Raw genomic sequence first — 18,180 nt, 5'->3', positions numbered from 1 at the left:
ATTTCAGCTGTGCTAGCATAATTGCAAAAGGGTTTTCTAGTGATCAATTAGATGTGCATTTCTTTCAAAAACAAGGACATTTCTAAGTGACCCCAAACTTCTGAATGGTAGTGTGTATATATATATATATATATTTTTTTTCTCAGATAACTCGGGGGCCCGCGGGCCACCAGTTGGGGAACTTTGACCTATATTGGGGCGGCAGGGTAGCCTAGTGGTTAGAGTGTTGGACTAGTAACCGAAATCCAGAGCTGACAAGGTACAATGCCCCTGAACAGGCAGTTAACCCACTGTTCCTAGGCCGTCATTGAAAATAAGAATTTGTTCTTAACTGACTTGCCTAGTTAAATAAAGGTAAAAAAAAAATATTATTGGATTAATTTGTCACAGGGAAGATTGGGGTCGTCACTAGTTACCACAGCCACAAAGTCATCATCATTGCTAAACCCCACCTATTATACAATTTTGACTTTGTGGCTGTAGTAACTAGTGACAACCTTCAGATGGGTGACAGTCACCGCAAGAAAGTACTAGGGTGGGTGTGACGTCATAGCCCAGTGCCGCCGACCATCTTTCGGGAAGTTTGACTGGGTTGAAAAAATTGACGAAACGAAAACTGTTGAACGATGGGGATTATCAGAGAACTCTGAAACAATCTGGCGCTCTCGGGACTTGTATACGATGAGAAATTTCAGCGGAACGTAAAATATGACTGAAATATATAATTGATCTGAACTCCTACAAAGGCAACCGACTTTCGCGCGTTCCAATATTTTCGCAGCTATTCATAGGCATTTTTTTTCGTCGAATAGAATAATTGAGAAATAGACTGATATAACGGTATCACTGCCAAGTTTTTCCACATGAAGGTCCATTCTTTCCCTTCTATCGTTAAGTCGCACCAGACGAGCTGCCTCGCATGAGACACCTCGGGGAGAGGGTTCTGCTCTACTCTGCCAGCTCGGGGAATCAGGATGACAAAACCCAAAGTTGGACGAATTTTCCTGGCGACATGCGTTGGGTCACTTTTCATGGTCATATTGTACTTTCAGAACATCACACGACCAGGTAAGTGTGGACTGTCGACCATCAGCTTACATCAGCCATGGGATGGTGTCCCTATGCACCTGTAGAGGGACGTTTTGGGGTATTATGTATAACACGATGTTAGCTGTTGTTCATTAGCCTAGTTGTCTAGATCACAAACATCATGTTTAACTGAAACGAGCTGTAGGTTTGTGCCACAATGCTACCAAAGAGGACTCCGAAGTGATGCAAATCTCTACCCTGCCTGTTGCACAGTGTCCCCCTCTGAATAATGGTGTGGTTTCTAAATTAGCATGTGTGTTGAGTTGGGACACAATGAAAGGGGTAAATGTCAGGGCATGAATAAGACCACTGTGAGTGTGAACCATGGAATGTTGTGATAGCCCCCTCTGAGAGACCCTGCTGCATTCCTGTTCCTTTTGGACCAGTCTCAGCTCTCATGTTCTCCACTGGGCAGAGACAGAGGAGCAGGAAGCATTTACCCTTAGTGGAGTGATACCGAGAGGCACATAAAAAACAGGAGAGAAGTGAAAAGAGTGGTCAACCTAACCTGACCTCCTTCCTGGGTTATGTCTTACGTTTTAATAGAGAGAGAATTCAACATGAACTATACATGTGTTATGTCACAGTGTGTATGCTGTTGTTTTACCATAGAAATGGGAAAGCAACGATGTAATAAGTCCAGGTACTTCATTTTACAGAGCCTCCAAGACTAAGTGCAACCGAGGAAGGGACACTACTATGCTATTACATTATGTCATAAGAGTCTTTCTGTTTACACATTAAAAGTTTAAACAGAATACAATCAGAACAGAATCATCTTTCCTCTCCAACCGTCTCTTCTTAATGCCTGCACTGTCTGGGCTTGTTTATCTGCTTTCCGGCAGGGCTCCTACACATGTACGGTTCAATGCCAGAGGCACAGCACCGTCCGGGCATGTCTAATTGTTAGTTATTCTGTAATGTAGATCTATTTTAGCCCTGCCAAATGTGACAGCCAATAGCAGGCCTCTCTCTGGCCACATACTGTAGACAACATATAGTCTGTGACAGTCCTTCCTTACCTCCCAAACCTCATGTTGTCAGAGAAGTTACACGAAGCTACTCTGTGTGATATGAGTAAAACATGAGGAAGTCGGAAGGGTTAACTTCTAAAACCATACACATTTCCTTATTTGTGTCTGACTTGCATAGCCAGTATTTATTTCAACGCTGACGGCATTAACATGAAACCCATATGGACTGGATGAGGTACGTCCACTGAGAACACACTAACCCTCTTGTAAAACACACACATGCCCTCGTTCAGCACGTCACACATATCCACCTGCTCCGCACGCACACACACACACACACACACACACACACACACACACACACACACACACACACACACACACACACACACACACACACACACACACACACTGGAGTCCCAGTGTGTTAGTAGACAGGAAGAGAAATAGAGCTTATTGTTCTGACCCCATTGTGCATTTTGCTGAGCCGCCAACACCCAGGGAAGCACAGGACCCATGGAAGCACATTAATTAGTCATTGCTTACACTCGAGTTATTATGAATGTTGAGAATTGAACAGAAGTGTGTATTTTCCTATAGTGGGCAGATGTATTCACAATGTGACAGGTGAAAATACTGTTACGTTGAGGGAACGTTTCATACAGAAACTCCAAGCCTTCAGATATATTTGGTTTGTCTATACTCCCTCCTGACGGTCTTCGGCTGAAGTCCAGACATCATTTTAGGTGGAGTGGCCTGAGCCCAGTACCTCATGCTGAGCAGACTGTCTCAACTCTTTGGCATTTTGATTTCTTCTGGTCTTGTTCTAAACATTAAATACTTCGCTATCAGATATCGTTTCTAATTATTTTATTCATCAAACGCTGCCACCAGACATCTGCTAAGAATGAGGGATTTAAACTTTCACTAACACACACACACACACACACACACACACACACACACACACACACACACACACACACACACACACACACACACACACACACACACACACACACACTGTGGCATCATGTGGGTCTTGTCAAGTAAACAAACGAGGTTGGCATACTGTACCCTGAGTGGACAAAACATTAAGAACACCTGCTCTTTCCACGACATGGACCAACATCCCTTATTGATGTCACTTGTTAAATCCACTTCAGTCAGTGTATGCACCCGAGTGGGGCAGCGGTCTAAGGCACTGCATCTCAGTGCATCTTGATTCCAGGCTGTATCACATCCGGCCGTGATTGGGAGTCCCATAGGGCGGTGCACAATTGGCCCAGTGTCTTCTGGTTTTGGCCCGGGTAGGCCGTCATTGTAAATAAGAATTTGTTCTTAACTGACTTGCCTAGTTCAATAAAGGTTAAATGTAAAAAATAAAATGAAGAGGAGGAGACAGGTTAAAGAAGGATTTTTAATCCTTGAGACAATTGAGCCATGGATTGTGTATGTGTGCCGTTCAGAGGGTGAATGGGCAAGACAAAATATTTGAAGTGCCTTTGAACGGGGAATGCAGGTAGGTGCCAGGCGCCCCACTGGTGGAACTTAGTGTTAGGAAGATGTTCCTAACGTTTGGTGTTTGTCCCAAACCCCATTCCCCCGCTGGCATAGAGCCGAGTCAGCCATGCCTACACCTGCTGGGTTTGTGTTCTTTGCTCACTATTGTCATTCCATTTCTATCCTGCTTATTCAGAACCTGGGGTGCATGCTGTACAGATACGCTCACTATCATTACAGGGAATAATGAAACGAGCATCATGTGATCTCTTCTCCATAATGAGAGGAGATGCTAAAATATTGTTCTTTTTTCAAAAGCAGAAGTCTTCTGATTTCAAATAAAATAACATTTGTCACATGCACCGAATACAACAGGTACCTTAATGTAAAATGCTTACTTACAAGCCCTTAACCAACAATGTAGTTCAAGAAATAGCGTTAAGAAAATATTTACTAAATAAATTAAAGTAAAAAATAAAAAGTATCACAATAAAATGACAATAACAATAACGAGGCTGTACGGGGGTACCGGTTCCGAGACAATGTGAGGGGTGACAGGGGCAGGCATTTGATTAATTGTTCAGCAGTCTTATAGCTTGGGGGAAGAAGCTGTTAAGGAGTTTTCGGTCCTAGACTTGGCGCTCTGGTACCGCTTGCCGTGCTTTAGTAGAGAGAACAGTCTGTGACTTGGGTGACTGGAGTTTTGGGGCCTGTCCTTTGACACAGCCAAGTATATAGGTCCTGTATGGCAGGAAGCTTGGCCCCAGTGATGTACTGGTGTGTACTTATCTTTGGCCAGTGCACAGACAAGGGTTTCATTTGGAATCTTGATGTTGTTTTGTAACACTGAAACTTCCCCCTCTCTGTGCACAGTGCAATTCCTCCAAAGCGGAAGTCACAGTCATTGTTACAGATATGTAGAGCAGATGAGCTGACAGAGATGTCAAAGGGGGAAGTTTTTTCTTCTTCACTAAAATACTTAGTGAGACTGCTTTAACAAGCTGATTCATGAACTGAATTAGGATAAACTAATACATAACACGTAACTGTAATGTTTATTCATGCTGTTGGTTATTTGCTATTGCACCACCATGTTTGTTGTGTTGAGAGTGCCTCAGCTTCAGTCTTCTTGACCCACTTTCTCAGCAGTTTACTGAGGGTGTATATGTATACCTGAGGTAGGAGTTGTAGTGGTTGTCGGCTAGAAGACCTTCCCCTTTTCCTCCCCCCACCTGGTCCTCTTCTCCTTCTGTGTCCTCCCCCCCCCTCTCTCTCTATTTCTATTTCTCTCTATATCTCTATCTCTCTCACTGTCTCTGTCACTCTGTCTCTGTCACTGTCTCTCTCACTGTCTGTCACCCTGCCTCACTGTCTCTCTCTCTCTGTCACTGTCTCTCTGTCACTCTCTCTCTCTGTCACTGTCTCTCTCTCTCTGTCATTGTCTGTGTCACTGTCTCTCTCTGTCACTGTCTCTCTGTCACTGTCTCTCTCTCTCTCTCTCTCTCTCTCTCTCTCTCTCTCTCTCTCTAATGGTCTCTGTCACTGTCTCTCTGTCTCTGTCTCTCTCTGTCTCTCTCTCACTGTCTCTGTCTCTCTGTCACTCAGTGAATGCTGAGTGATCTCTCTCTTTATGTCTGCATCGTGCTCTCTCTCTCTCTCTCTCTCTCTCTCTCTCTCTCTCGCCCCTGTGAGATGTAAAGCAATCCTCTGCATTCTAGTGGCACATGTGCAAATCCAATCAGTTTCCTCTCACCAGTGAGGAGGGCCCCACCACTGACATGCCTCCAGCCCTGAGGCGCTCGGGGTGGGGACTGGTGGGAGGGGAGGACTGGGATTCTTGAAAGGAACATGATGTTCCTATAGAAAATCTAAATCTAGGGGAAAGGGAAGGCATTTTATGGGTGATCATCATCACATCATGATGGATGCAGGAAGGTTGTCTCATGCAGGGTTACCCAAACCTTTGGGCCCCTACAGTATAATAATTCACCCGAAATGCCAGTATCCCTGCACAGATGTGTTACTCATGTGAGATCGTGCACCATACGGCAAAACAGACTGACATGAGAACTAGATGGGCTACAGCAGCACTGTATATAGAGCAGGGTAAACACTGTTCAGAACAGCTCAACCAGTAACATATAAGTTGTATATAGAGCAGGGTAAACACTGTTCAGAACAGCTCAACCAGTAACATATAAGTTGTATATAGAGCAGGGTAAACACTGTTCAGAACAGCTCAACCAGTAACATATAAGTTGTATATAGAGCAGGGTAAACACTGTTCAGAACAGCTCAACCAGTAACATATAAGTTGTATATAGAGCAGGGTAAACGCTGTTCAGAACAGCTCAACCAGTAACATATAAGTTGTATATAGAGCAGGGTAAACGCTGTTCAGAACAGCTCAACCAGTAACATATAAGTTGTATATAGAGCAGGGTAAACACTGTTCAGAACAGCTCAACCAGTAACATATAAGTTGTATATAGAGCAGGGTAAACACTGTTCAGAACAGCTCAACCAGTAACATATAAGTTGTATATAGAGCAGGGTAAACACTGTTCAGAACAGCTCAACCAGTAACATATAAGTTGTATATAGAGCAGGGTAAACGCTGTTCAGAACAGCTCAACCAGTAATATATAAGTTGTATATAGAGCAGGGTAAACACTGTTCAGAACAGCTCAACCAGTAATATATAAGTTGTATATAGAGCAGGGTAAACACTGTTCAGAACAGCTCAACCAGTAATATATAAGTTGTATATAGAGCAGGGTAAACGCTGTTCAGAACAGCTCAACCAGTAACATATAAGTTGTATATAGAGCAGGGTAAACACTGTTCAGAACAGCTCAACCAGTAATATATAAGTTGTATATAGAGCAGGGTAAACACTGTTCAGAACAGCTCAACCAGTAACATATAAGTTGTATATAGAGCAGGGTAAACACTGTTCAGAACAGCTCAACCAGTAACATATAAGTTGTATATAGAGCAGGGTAAACGCTGTTCAGAACAGCTCAACCAGTAACATATAAGTTGTATATAGAGCAGGGTAAACGCTGTTCAGAACAGCTCAACCAGTAACATATAAGTTGTATATAGAGCAGAGTAAACACTGTTCAGAACAGCTCAACCAGTAACATATAAGTTGTATATAGAGCAGGGTAAACAGAACAGCTCAACCAGTAACATATAAGTTGTATATAGAGCAGGGTAACGCTGTTCAGAACAGCTCAACCAGTAACATATAAGTTGTATATAGAGCAGGGTAAACACTGTTCAGAACAGCTCAACCAGTAACATATAAGTTGTATATAGAGCAGGGTAAACACTGTTCAGAACAGCTCAACCAGTAACATATAAGTTGTATATAGAGCAGGGTAAACACTGTTCAGAACAGCTCAACCAGTAACATATAAGTTGTATATAGAGCAGGGTAAACGCTGTTCAGAACAGCTCAACCAGTAACATATAAGTTCTATATAGAGCAGGGTAAACACTGTTCAGAACAGTTCAACCAGTAACATATAAGTTGTATATAGAGCAGGGTAAACACTGTTCAGAACAGCTCAACCAGTAACATATAAGTTGTATATAGAGCAGGGTAAACGCTGTTCAGAACAGCTCAACCAGTAACATATAAGTTGTATATAGAGCAGGGTAAACACTGTTCAGAACAGTTCAACCAGTAACATATAAGTTGTATATAGAGCAGGGTAAACACTGTTCAGAACAGCTCAACCAGTAACATATAAGTTGTATATAGAGCAGGGTAAACACTGTTCAGAACAGCTCAACCAGTAACATATAAGTTGTATATAGAGCAGGGTAAACACTGTTCAGAACAGCTCAACCAGTAACATATAAGTTGTATATAGAGCAGGGTAAACACTGTTCAGAACAGCTCAACCAGTAACATATAAGTTGTATATAGAGCAGGGTAAACGCTGTTCAGAACAGCTCAACCAGTAACATATAATTTGTTGAAATCCAAAGGAATCCACAGTGAGGCCAACGTTCCATGAACACCGAGCACCGTCACTGAACACTACAGAAAACAGCCAATACTGCCCTTTTCTTGATGATTCATCTGTTTCCCTTTCTCTCCCTCTGTGCCCTTGTTTCTGTAGCCGTGGAGCAGTTTGGGGGGAAGGGCATCGGCCCGGGGAAGACGAGGAGAAGTCCACTACAGACCCTCTACAACGAAGACCAGGTGACTAGCTTTAAAATGGCCCCATTCCATCATGTCTTGAGTGTGAGAACACTCGCGGTTATATACTATTTATGCGTTAGTGTTTCCAGATGTGTCACACACAGGAAATGTCATTTGACAAAGTATTGAACTTCGAGAGCCACACTACATACCTTTACCTTCCTCAGAGGTCAGAGGTCATGGCTTTATCATCACACTACATACCTTTACCTTCCTCAGAGGTCATGGCTTTATCATCACACTACATACCTTTACCTTCCTCAGAGGTCAGAGGTCATGGCTTTATCATCACACTACATACCTTTACCTTCCTCAGAGGTCATGGCTTTAGCATCACACTACATACCTTTACCTTCCTCAGAGGTCAGAGGTCATGGCTTTATCATCACACTACATACCTTTACCTTCCTCAGAGGTCATGGCTTTATCATCACACTACATACCTTTACCTTCCTCAGAGGTCATGGCTTTATCATCACACTACATACCTTTACCTTCCTCAGAGGTCATGGCTTTATCATCACACTACATACCTTTACCTTCCTCAGAGGTCAGAGGTCATGGCTTTATCATCACACTACATACCTGTACCTTCCTCAGAGGTCATGGCTTTATCATCACACTACATACCTTTACCTTCCTCAGAGGTCATGGCTTTATCATCACACTACATACCTTTACCTTCCTCAGAGGTCATGGCTTTATCATCACACTACATACCTTTACCTTCCTCAGAGGTCAGAGGTCATGGCTTTAGCATCACACTACATACCTTTACCTTCCTCAGAGGTCATGGCTTTAGCACCACACCACATACCTTTACCTTCCTCAGAGGTCATGGCTTTAGCATCACACTACATACCTTTACCTTCCTCAGAGGTCATGGCTTTATCATCACACTACATACCTGTACCTTCCTCAGAGGTCAGAGGTCATGGCTTTAGCATCACACTACATACCTTTACCTTCCTCAGAGGTCATGGCTTTATCATCACACTACATACCTTTACCTTCCTCAGAGGTCAGAGGTCATGGCTTTAGCATCACACTACATACCTTTACCTTCCTCAGAGGTCAGAGGTCATGGCTTTAGCATCACACTACATACCTTTACCTTCCTCAGAGGTCAGAGGTCATGGCTTCAGCACCACACCACATACCTTTACCTTCCTCAGAGGTCAGAGGTCATGGCTTTATCATCACACTACATACCTTTACCTTCCTCAGAGGTCATGGCTTAAGCAATACTTCAAAGCTGAGTTGAGCTCATTTGATTTGACTTAGAAGTTAGGACTCGGGTTCTTAGTGGTTACTATAAAAAATACTACCCCCTCTTCTGCAGAAAGACAAAGCTCTCTTTTCCAGCTCCAATATCTCAGGAATCCAGTGAATGCTGAGTGATCTCTCCCTTTGTCTGCATCCTGCATCGTGCTCTCTCTCTCTCTCTCTCTCTCTCTCTCTCTCTCTCTCTCTCTCTCTCCCTCTCTCTCTCCCTCTCTCTCTCTCCATGTGTGTTGTCTGTGTAATCATGCTTTCTCTATGACACTGATGATAGTCGTTTGGTGCTGCTGATGTAGCTCGTCTTATCAGTTTTGTTCTCCTCCTCTTTGACCCAGTCCACCTGGCACCGCCTCTCTTGATCCATTTTTTTCAGGCTCACCCAGAGCGGGTCAGAAACAAAGCACCATGTCCAATTAGAGGAAGTCAGAGAAAGGCCCTAAAAATGGTCAAATACTCCAGCCACTCTAGTCATAGACTCTCTGCTACCGCACGTCAAGTGGTACCGGAGCCCCAAGTCTAGGTCCAAAAGGCTTCAGAACAGCTTCTACCCCCCACCAAGCCATAAGACTCTTGAACATCTAATCAAATGGCTAACCAGACTATTTGCATTGCCCCACCCCCTTCTACACTGCTGCTACTCTCTGTTATTATCTATGCATAATCACTTTAATAACTCTACCTACGTTGTACATATTACCTCAATTACCATGACTAACTGGTGCCCCCACACATTGACTCTGTAGCGGTACCCCTGTAAACAGGCTCGCTATTGTTATTTCACTACTGCTTTGTGTTACTTTTATTTCCCTTAACCAACTGCATTGCTGCTTAATTAAGGGCTTGTAAGTAAGCTTTTAACTGTAAGATCTACCTACACCTGATGTATTCGGCCCATGTGGCAAATAAAATTGGACTTGATTTGATTTGAATCCCTTTATTGCTTCCTCAATGTTCAGATCAAGCCGTGTCTTCATTAGAGTGTGAAACACTGTTTTGCCTCTTGCAGCCTGACTACTGGGAAACACAGTGGTTGGCCTTGATGTCAGACCAATTCCTGTTAATCTGATTCATCTGACAAGATAGATTCAAACCCTGACTGTTGGGCACAATTGTCTTAGTCAGAGGATGTGGCTAGACATTATCACTTGGATAGATTGAATATTTCATCACTAATAAGTGTTTAATTGTAAATGTGAGTATTGTCTCCTTCTCTCTGTCTGTAGTTGGACATGTCTGCTGCGCAGGCGTCTCTGCGTGGTCGGCGGGAGCTGCTGGAGGAGGCGTGTCTCACACACACCAGGAAGCGGCGGGTGTTGACCCCAGACGACCTCCGCCACCTCATAGTGGATGATAAGCACAGTCTGCTGTACTGCTACGTCCCCAAGGTGGCCTGCACAAACTGGAAACGGGTCCTCATGGTCCTGACGGGGGACGGACGCTACCGCGAGCCCCTAGCCATCCCCGCCAACGAGGCCCACGTGGCAGGCAACCTGCGCACGCTGTCAGAGTACTCCACCGGCGAGATAAACCACCGCCTCCGCAGATACCTGAAGTTCCTCTTCGTTCGGGAGCCCTTCGAGAGGCTAGTGTCGGCCTACCGCAACAAGTTCACCCGCAGCTACAACACGGCCTTCCACAAGCGCTACGGCACCAAGATCATCCGCCGACACCGGCCCCACCCTGAGCCGGAGGCGTTGGAGCAGGGCAACGACGTCTCCTTCCAGGAGTTTGTGCAGTACCTGGTTGATCCCCGCACACAGAGAGAGGAGCCCTTCAACGAGCACTGGGAGCGGATCCACTCACTGTGCCACCCCTGCCTCGTCCACTACGACGTGGTGGGGAAGTATGAGACTCTGGAGCAGGACTCCCGCTCTGTGCTGCGGCTGGCTGGCACTGATGGGGAGGTCCGCTTCCCTACCTCAGGCAAGAGCACCAGGACCAACGGGGACATGGCGGCTCAGTTCTTCCACAACATCAGTCCCTTCTACCAGAAGAAGCTGTACAACCTTTACCGCATGGACTTCCTGCTGTTCAACTACTCCAACCCAGAGTACTTGAAGTTTAGGTGAGGGCGACTCTGTCCATGTCAACTGTGATTTAGTAATCAATCTGTTTTGGGTCTGGAATTTCTAATCAATCTGGGTGGGTGTGTAGTGGTGTTCAGATGTTATTGGTAAGTGCCTTACCAGTGCCTTCCCTGCATTGTTAGACGTATGACCTTTATTATCAAGGGTGACTTTGGGGGCACTGTTCATTCCTAGGACTCTTCATGTGGCCTATATAAGATAGAAGCAGGTTCTTCTTGTTGAGGGTTGTGAACCTTCCTCTTTATTTATACAATTGTAAGAGTATTTATTGTAATTATAGACTGAGTCATTGGACACTTGAGTGAATTGTGGGAACATTCAATTTATGCATTTCTCTCTGCTTGCACATACATACAGCGTGCTTTCTTGACTCTTGCACATCTTATGTAGCCAAAATGTTCCTCTGGGGACAAAGGGTGTTGTAGAACTTACATAAACCAACAAACAAAAGAATGCAGTCTCCACATTCAAAATCATGAAAAAGCTGCCATTTACTCACAGAGTTATGAGGTTTGCAAAGACCCAATGTGAATCAATTTTTAAAACTCATTTAAATGACAATGAGGTGATAAATCTAACACGGGGTTAAGAAATACATTCCTTGGTCTTGGTGGCCACCTGTTCGTTGATGTTATGCAAGCCACAGGTTGATAGTCAAAATGTACTGATAAACAATGTATGCTGGGTATATGAAGCCTGGCAGACATGATGACTTCAGATAGGGAGTTGATGACAGAAATGCCACATGCTCTGTTTGGCAGAGTCACCTCTTTCTTTAGCTCACGGCAGACTGAGCAAACAGTGCATAGCTGTGGTTTGGTCCAAGGCTGCCCTTCGACAGAGAGTTCCTTGTTGAACTGTGGACAGCCACGTAGGGCTAACTATCTACACGGGCACTACAGGTTAAAACCAGGTAAGCCTTCTGGTAAAAGACAAATATTCTATTGAATTTACACCATGCTTACAAGTGCAATATTTTTCATGACTTGATATGAGCTGTATATGAAGACATTTAATATCACATGTTCATGCCTGTTGATGTTGTGCTACAACAGTTTGCCCATAAAAATAGTGTATTTACCGTTTACTGCTACAACAACATTCATTTGCATCAATTGATGCTATAGGCCAGGGTTATCCAACTGGTGGCCTGTGAGCTGAATTTGGCCCGAGGGTGATTTTTATTTGGCTCCCCAAGTTTGAGCAAAAAATAATAATAGTAAAAAAAAAAAAAAATGAAACAATTTGCAGGACACAAAGAAACTGTAAAAACATCTGTTCAAGTATTCACACGCCTAGTAGAGAGATATATGTGATCGTATGAAAATAAAAGCATGGTTTGAAATGATTATGTTTTAGTCAAATAATATATACGTTTGGGCTTCTTCCAGTCTACAAATGACTTGTAATTATGTTCCGCCCCCCCTGACCATCCGCTCAAAAAAAGATCAGCCAATGACTGAATCTAGTGGACGATTCCTGCTTATAGGCCATGTGTTGAGGTAGCGGTGGTGTGGAGGACATGTTCTTTGTGTTGGAAACAACCAAATACTCTACAACTTTCAAATTGTTGCCTTGAAATAGAAGTAGACTCTCGTCTGAATGAATTTGCTCCTAATGTTAACAAGCCATAATCAAGTTGTGTACAGCCTGTTTCAGACAAACACCCATAGACTGTGAATAATGTCTAGAGAGAACACAGGTGTCGACCAATAGAGTTGTCTCGGTTCATGAACTCCTCTCAGCTGGGAAGTGGCTGCTCTAGAACATCCACATACAACATTTCACCGTTGTTGACAAGTCGTCTGGAAGACCTGGTATTTAGCCTACAGAGAAGTGTGTATTTATTATACCAGTACTACAGTCTGGTTCCTTTTCTCTTACTTTTGTCTGATATGAGAGTACCCTTATGTTTATTTTGCAAATTGTATTTTATAGTAATAATATCCACCATTTAATATAAATTCTATTTTTTACACTAATTCCTCAACAACCAACACCCAGTAGACAGTGATGTCATTGTGTATTGTCATTACCGGTTATACTTCAAAACCGTCATAGAAGTTTCCTTTTTTTCATGTTTCCTTCCTGATTTGCCTAGTTAAATAAAGGTTAAATAAAAAAAATCCATTATGAATGACTGTTGTTCTGTGACAGAAATCTATTTTGCGGCTATAAAACTATTGTGAAGAAATTCAAGTTTTCTCCACTTTTGAAAAGTACAAAGCCCAATCTGCAGTGAGAACATTTAACACCCACTTAGGCATGTTTAGATGAGCAGGCAATGAGGACACCACAGTCGTAACATACAGAAGGCATGTTTAGATACCCAATGAGCAGGCAGTGACACAACATACAGAAGGCATGTTTAGATAAATGAGCATGACCAATAAATGAGCATGTTTAGATACCCAATGAGCAGATGTAAACCAATGGTAACATGACAGAAGTGTTTAGATACCCAATGAGCAGGCAGTGAGAAAGATGACAGTTTATGTTGTCACATACCTGTTTAGCATTTGTTATTACAATGAGCAGGCTGACCACACCACAGTCGTAAATACATTGAAGGCATGTTTAGATACCCAATTATCAGGCAGTGAGGACACCACAGTGATTTGTAAATGTCTATGAACGGTTATTTAAATAATATGAGCAGGCAGTTCTGACACCATTGTGTAACATAAGAAGGCATGTTTAGATACCCAATGAGCAGGCAGTGAGGACACCACAGTCGTAACATACAGAAGGCATGTTTAGATACCCAATGAGCAGGCAGTGAGGACACCACAGTCGTAACATACAGAAGGCATGTTTAGATACCCAATGAGCAGGCAGTGAGGACACCACAGTCGTAACATACAGAAGGCATGTTTAGATACCCAATGAGCAGGCAGTGAGGACACCACAGTTTAGATACGTAACATACAGAAGGCATGTTTAGATACCCAATGAGCAGGCAGTGAGGACACCACAGTCGTAACATACAGAAGGCATGTTTAGATACCCAATGAGCAGGCAGTGAGGACACCACAGTCGTAACATACAGAAGGCATGTTTAGATACCCAATGAGCAGGCAGTGAGGACACCACAGTCGTAACATACAGAAGGCATGTTTAGATACCCAATGAGCAGGCAGTGAGGACACCACAGTCGTAACATACAGAAGGCATGTTTAGATACCCAATGAGCAGGCAGTGAGGACACCACAGTCGTAACATACAGAAGGCATGTTTAGATACCCAATGAGCAGGCAGTGAGGACACCACAGTCGTAACATACAGAAGGCATGTTTAGATACCCAATGAGCAGGCAGTGAGGACACCACAGTCGTAACATACAGAAGGCATGTTTAGATACCCAATGAGCAGGCAGTGAGGACACCACAGTCGTAACATACAGAAGGCATGTTTAGATACCCAATGAGCAGGCAGTGAGGACACCACAGTCGTAACATACAGAAGGCATGTGAACGGGGACATTGTTATGTCTGAAATACAGCTACTTCTCTTTGTAACTTTTGCATTGAAGATTACTACTGAACATTAAGATGTGAAAAACATTAATGCAACCTATACTTCATCAGGCGTTTTGCAATAATATTGTTGCTCCTGTCCTGTCGTAAGATGTGGACGACAACACCTTAAATCTGATTTCAGAACAGTTCCAATGCTTTGCCCTTACCACATTTCACATTACTGATGACATGTCAATGATAACGTCATTCAAGATTCATTACGGTTTAAAATCCCCTTTAAAAGTAATTAACTTAACACTGTGTCATGCATAGGTGTAATAGGTGGCAGGGAAGTCAGGCGCAGGAGAGTCAAATGGAGTCTTTTAATAAAGTCCACGGAGTATGCTCCATAACACTAAAAGTACATAACAAACAAACATGGGTACAAGGACCCGACGCGCACCTATACAACAAACACACTACACTGACAATAAAACATTCTCTGTCAAATACATGAGGGGAAACAGAGGGTTATATACACAACAGGTAATGAATGGGATTGAAAACAGGTGTGTGGGAAGACAAGCCAAAACCAATGGAAAATGAAAAAAGGATCAATGATGGCTAGAAGACCGGTGACGTCGAACGACGAGCACCGCCCGAACAAGGAGAGGCAACGACTTCGGCAGAAGTCGTGACACACTGTGACAGAAAGCTACTCTTTCAACAGTACTCATGAATACTGATGTTCCACCATTGATACATTCGCAGGTCAAGTTCTCTTCCACACCTTGGTGGTGACGTACACTACTGGTCAAAGGTTTTACAACAACTACTCATTCAAGGGTTTTCCTTTATTTTTGACTCTTTTCTACATTGTAGAATAGTAGTGAAGACATCAACACTATGAAATAACGCACATGGAATCATGTAGTAACCAAAAAAGTGTATTTTATATTTGAGATTCTTCAAATAACCACTCTTTGCCTTAATGACAGCTTTGCACACTCTTGACATTCTCTCATCCAGATTCATGAGGTAGTCACCTGAATGCATTTCAATTAACAGGTGTGCCTTGTTCATTTGGGGAATTGTTTTCCTTCTTAATGCGTTTGAGTCAATCAGTTGTGTTGTGACAAGGTATTGGTGGTATACCGAAGATGGCGATGGCCCTATTTGGTAAAAGACCAAGTCCATATTATGGCAAGAACAGCTCAAATAAGCAAAGAGAAATGATAGTCCATCATTACTTTAAGACATGAAGGTCAGTCAATCCGGTTTATTTCAAGAACTTTGAACGTTTCTTCAAGTGTAGTCGCAAAACCCATCAAGCGCTATGATGAAACTGGCTCTCATGAGGACTGCCACAGGAATGGAAGACCCAGAGTTACCTCTGCTGCAGAGGATAAGTTCATACCAGCCTCAGAAATTGCAGCCCAAATAAATGCATCACAGAGTTCAAGTAACAGACACATCTCAACATCAACTGTTCAGAGGAGACTGCGTGAATCAGGCCTTCATGGTCAAATTTCTGCAAAGAAACCACTACTAAAGGATACCAATAAGAAGAAGAGATGTCCTTGGGCCAAGAAACACGAGCAATGGACATTAGACCGGTGGAAATTTGTCCTTTGGCCTGGAGTCCAAATTTGAGATTTTTTGTAGGCTACAAACTGAAGGAAACAAACACTAAAGTCACAGTTATAAATGGAGGCTACAAACTGAAGGAAACAAACACTAAAGTCACAGTTATAAATGTAGGCTACAAACTGAAGGAAACAAACACTAAAGTCACAGTTATAAATGGAGGCTACAAACTGAAGGAAACTAACACTAAAGTCACATTTATAAATGTAGGCTACAAACTGAAGGAAATAAACACTAAAGTCACAGTTATAAATGGAGGCTACAAACTGAAGGAAACTAACACTAAAGTCACAGTTATAAATGTAGGCTACAAACTGAAGGAAACAAACACTAAAGTCACAGTTATAAATGGAGGCTACAAACTGAAGGAAACTAACACTAAAGTCACAGTTATAAATGTAGGCTACAAACTGAAGGAAACTAACACTAAAGTCACAGTTATAAATGTAGGCTACAAACTGAAGGAAACAAACACTAAAGTCACAGTTATAAATGGAGGCTACAAACTGAAGGAAACTAACACTAAAGTCACAGTTATAAATGTAGGCTACAAACTGAAGGAAACAAACACTAAAGTCACAGTTATAAATGTAGGCTACAAACTGAAGGAAACTAACACTACATGACAGTTTTATGAATGTATGTGGGTATTACTGACGGTGGTTCCCAATAGTGGCAAATATTTAACATGATTCAAATAAAACTGAGAAAAGCCTGGGTCTCCAAATTTCATCCATGCAAATATGAGGACATATCATAAAAATTCAGAATAATGGCACAGCTAATTGTAGCCTACGTCACTGTGGAAGAGGGGCCACAATACAGCACTTCCATGTGACTTTTCTTCCACGTGACTGGTTTCACTTTAGTCTCCAGGGATCATAAGGAAAAATCATCTAAAATAATTGCAATGTGTATTTACAATCCCCTTCTCGAAATGGATGACTCATTTACCTAACTCTTATCACTAGCTCTTATCGATTTATAATTAAAGTGTATGGAAATTCTATCAGAAAACAGAAACATGGAACCGGTAGGTTCTCTCGACATTCATGGTTTCCTTGCGCGTAAAGGTGGTGGAATGATGAGGGAATTAAATCAAGGCCAGAATATCTCTAGACACACCTCCACCACACCTTCATTTATTCAATCTCCACCCCAAACTAATAGCTGGGTGAATATCATGCTGTTCTCATGCTAGAGTTCAAGGTCAGAATATGTGTAGAGAGAAAAGTGCATGAAAAGAGAATTACGCTCCATTTATGTTCTTAATTCGGGTCGGAATTCCCCCTTTAGAACTTATAGGTCTATAACGCTATAATGAGAAGTCCTTTTAAGTCTGTAGGAGACTTGACCAAACTCCATCTGTGGACCAGTGACCAAGGTGGCAGGCGAGGTGGCAGGGCGTACCTGGAGGAGGGTGTCACACAGGTAGCAGACTGACGAGCTTACCTGGAGGAGGGTGTCACACAGGTAGCAGACTGACGGGCGTACCTGGAGGAGGGTGTCACACAGGTAGCAGACTGACGGGCGTACCTGGAGGAGGGTGGTACACAGGTAGCAGACTGACGGGCGTACCTTGAGGAGGGTGTCACACAGGTAGCAGACTGACGGGCTTACCTGGAGGAGGGTGGTACACAGGTAGCAGACTGACGGGCTTACCTGGAGGAGGGCGGTACACAGGTAGCAGACTGATGGGCTTACCTGGAGGAGGGTGGTACACAGGTAGCAGACTGACGGGCTTACCTGGAGGAGGGCAGTACATAGATAGCAGACTGACGGGCTTACCTGGAGGAGGGTGGTACACAGGTAGCAGACTGACAGGCTTACCTGGAGGAGGGTGGTACACAGGTAGCAGACTGACAGGCGTACCTTGAGGAGGGTGTCACACAGGTAGCAGACTGACGGGCGTACCTGGAGGA

At 43.2% G+C, this 18,180-nt stretch overlaps 1 protein-coding gene across 1 annotated transcript; it reads left to right on the top strand.

Moving 5' to 3' along the window:
- The first annotated feature begins 569 nt into the window (after positions 1 to 569).
- On the top strand, positions 570 to 13,281 carry LOC135503964 (carbohydrate sulfotransferase 11-like). The gene is made up of 3 exons (XM_064922172.1): positions 570 to 1,068; positions 7,703 to 7,785; positions 10,290 to 13,281. The coding sequence occupies exons 1-3, from the start codon at positions 975 to 977 to the stop codon at positions 11,133 to 11,135; spliced, it is 1,023 nt and encodes a 340-aa protein (XP_064778244.1). The 5' UTR covers positions 570 to 974; the 3' UTR covers positions 11,136 to 13,281.
- The last annotated feature ends 4,899 nt before the right edge of the window (positions 13,282 to 18,180 follow it).

The sequence above is a fragment of the Oncorhynchus masou genome, chromosome 18, assembly GCF_036934945.1.
Source record: "Oncorhynchus masou masou isolate Uvic2021 chromosome 18, UVic_Omas_1.1, whole genome shotgun sequence".
NCBI lineage: Eukaryota > Metazoa > Chordata > Actinopteri > Salmoniformes > Salmonidae > Oncorhynchus > Oncorhynchus masou.
Note: the sequence above shows the minus strand (reverse complement) of the source record. Positions and strands in the feature narration are given on the sequence as shown.

Bases quoted from the DNA above. Each gene is read 5' to 3' on its own strand.
- LOC135503964 (XM_064922172.1), top strand. From the start codon at position 975: ATGACAAAACCCAAAGTTGGACGAATTTTCCTGGCGACATGCGTTGGG. The intron at 1,069-7,702 runs GTAAGTGTGGAC...TTGTTTCTGTAG, and splicing joins TCAGAACATCACACGACCAG to CCGTGGAGCAGTTTGGGGGG. The intron at 7,786-10,289 runs GTGACTAGCTTT...CTCTGTCTGTAG, and splicing joins CCCTCTACAACGAAGACCAG to TTGGACATGTCTGCTGCGCA.